The sequence below is a fragment of the Pteropus vampyrus genome, unplaced genomic scaffold, assembly GCF_000151845.1.
Source record: "Pteropus vampyrus isolate Shadow unplaced genomic scaffold, Pvam_2.0 Scaffold81, whole genome shotgun sequence".
Taxonomy (NCBI): Eukaryota; Metazoa; Chordata; class Mammalia; order Chiroptera; family Pteropodidae; genus Pteropus; species Pteropus vampyrus.
Genome location: NW_011888862.1, coordinates 4,719,932 through 4,721,171, shown reverse-complemented (window position 1 = coordinate 4,721,171; position 1,240 = coordinate 4,719,932). Strand labels below are relative to the sequence as shown.

Here is a 1,240-nt window from a genome sequence, read left to right as displayed (position 1 = left end):
GAGAAAGAACTTTCCCCATTTATTTCAGAGGACAAAGAGAGAACAAGTAGTTAATTCTCACGGTTCTTAAGGCATATAAACCCACTTAGAATGCCACTGACATCCTATCTACAAATCCTCAGCACACGGCATTCTCATGAAACAAGCCTCCTGCTCTCTTTAGGGCAGCAGTGGACTCACGGGTTCGGTTCCGCGTTTTGTAAGTGCAGGTGTAGAGGCTGCAGGGCCTCGCTGGCATGGGCCTCGGAATCTGGAACCTTCTCCACAGCAATCTGCATGGAGAAGCTTGAAGGATGGCTCTTAGGCTATTCATCACCGCCATCTTTGGCTTGAAGTGTTGATCAGTTCCCAAAGAACTTGCAGGAACCTAATAACCTAGAGGCAGGAGGACAGAGGAGGAACAGCTGTAACAGTAGAAACCGACGATCATGTGGCAACCTGTCAGGAGGACGAAACATTCAGACTATTATCCACACCGTGGCGAGGGGGAGACCGAAACAAGAGTCCATAGTTTATCCTCTTGTTCCTCAGACTCAGTGGTCACCTCATGGCAGCGTCCGGATGACTGACTCATGTGCTCAGCCTTTCCCTTGGGGTTTGCAAATATTAGAGGTCCAGAGAAATGATCCTCTTTAAACATAGAAGGAAAAAGACTGTTTACAATACAACTTCTTAAAATTAAAAGATATTTACTCCACGAAAGCCAAATGGTCCAGCATGGTATTCATATGTGAAAAGCAACCAAAGGTTAAAGCTCCTTCTAGGCAGCCTGAATAAAAAAATCAGTCTGCATGTGTATGGCTTAAGAAAAAAAAAAAAAAAAAACACCCAAGATACATCCTGCCAAAATAGTCATGGGCGGTTTTGAAATCTAAGCTTAAATATAATCTGTGTCTCTGCCAGTGTTAGGTGTAACACAATTTACCTCGATTATGAGGAAAATGGAGGTTAATCCTGAACTAATCTACAAGTAGATTCAATTTGAATATCCATTTATGACCGCACTGAGACCCCCACCCTTCACATGTTCATCTCAGAAGACAGTGCTTTCCAAGGCACCTACCACAGTGTTCTGAAATCATAACGATACTAACTCTGAATGCTTCTTCCCCACCCCTACCCCCCAATACGGCTTCATCCGCTTTTCCTGAAAACTTCTTTCCCCATACCAAGCAAGCATACAAGGTTAAATGAAAAAAAAAACAAAAACAAAAAAAACACCTTTTTTTCTTGATTTTAT

At 42.8% G+C, this 1,240-nt stretch overlaps 1 protein-coding gene across 1 annotated transcript in view; it reads right to left on the bottom strand.

The window, feature by feature from the left end:
• CA5B (carbonic anhydrase 5B) overlaps window positions 1-1,240 on the bottom strand; it is a 30,721-nt gene that overhangs the window by 19,549 nt on the left and 9,932 nt on the right. Inside the window, exon 4 of the mRNA XM_011363044.2 lies at window positions 181-375. Coding sequence (XP_011361346.1) covers window positions 181-322 — 142 coding nt within the window. The 5' untranslated portion in view covers window positions 323-375. The remainder of the gene's footprint in view (window positions 1-180; window positions 376-1,240) is intronic.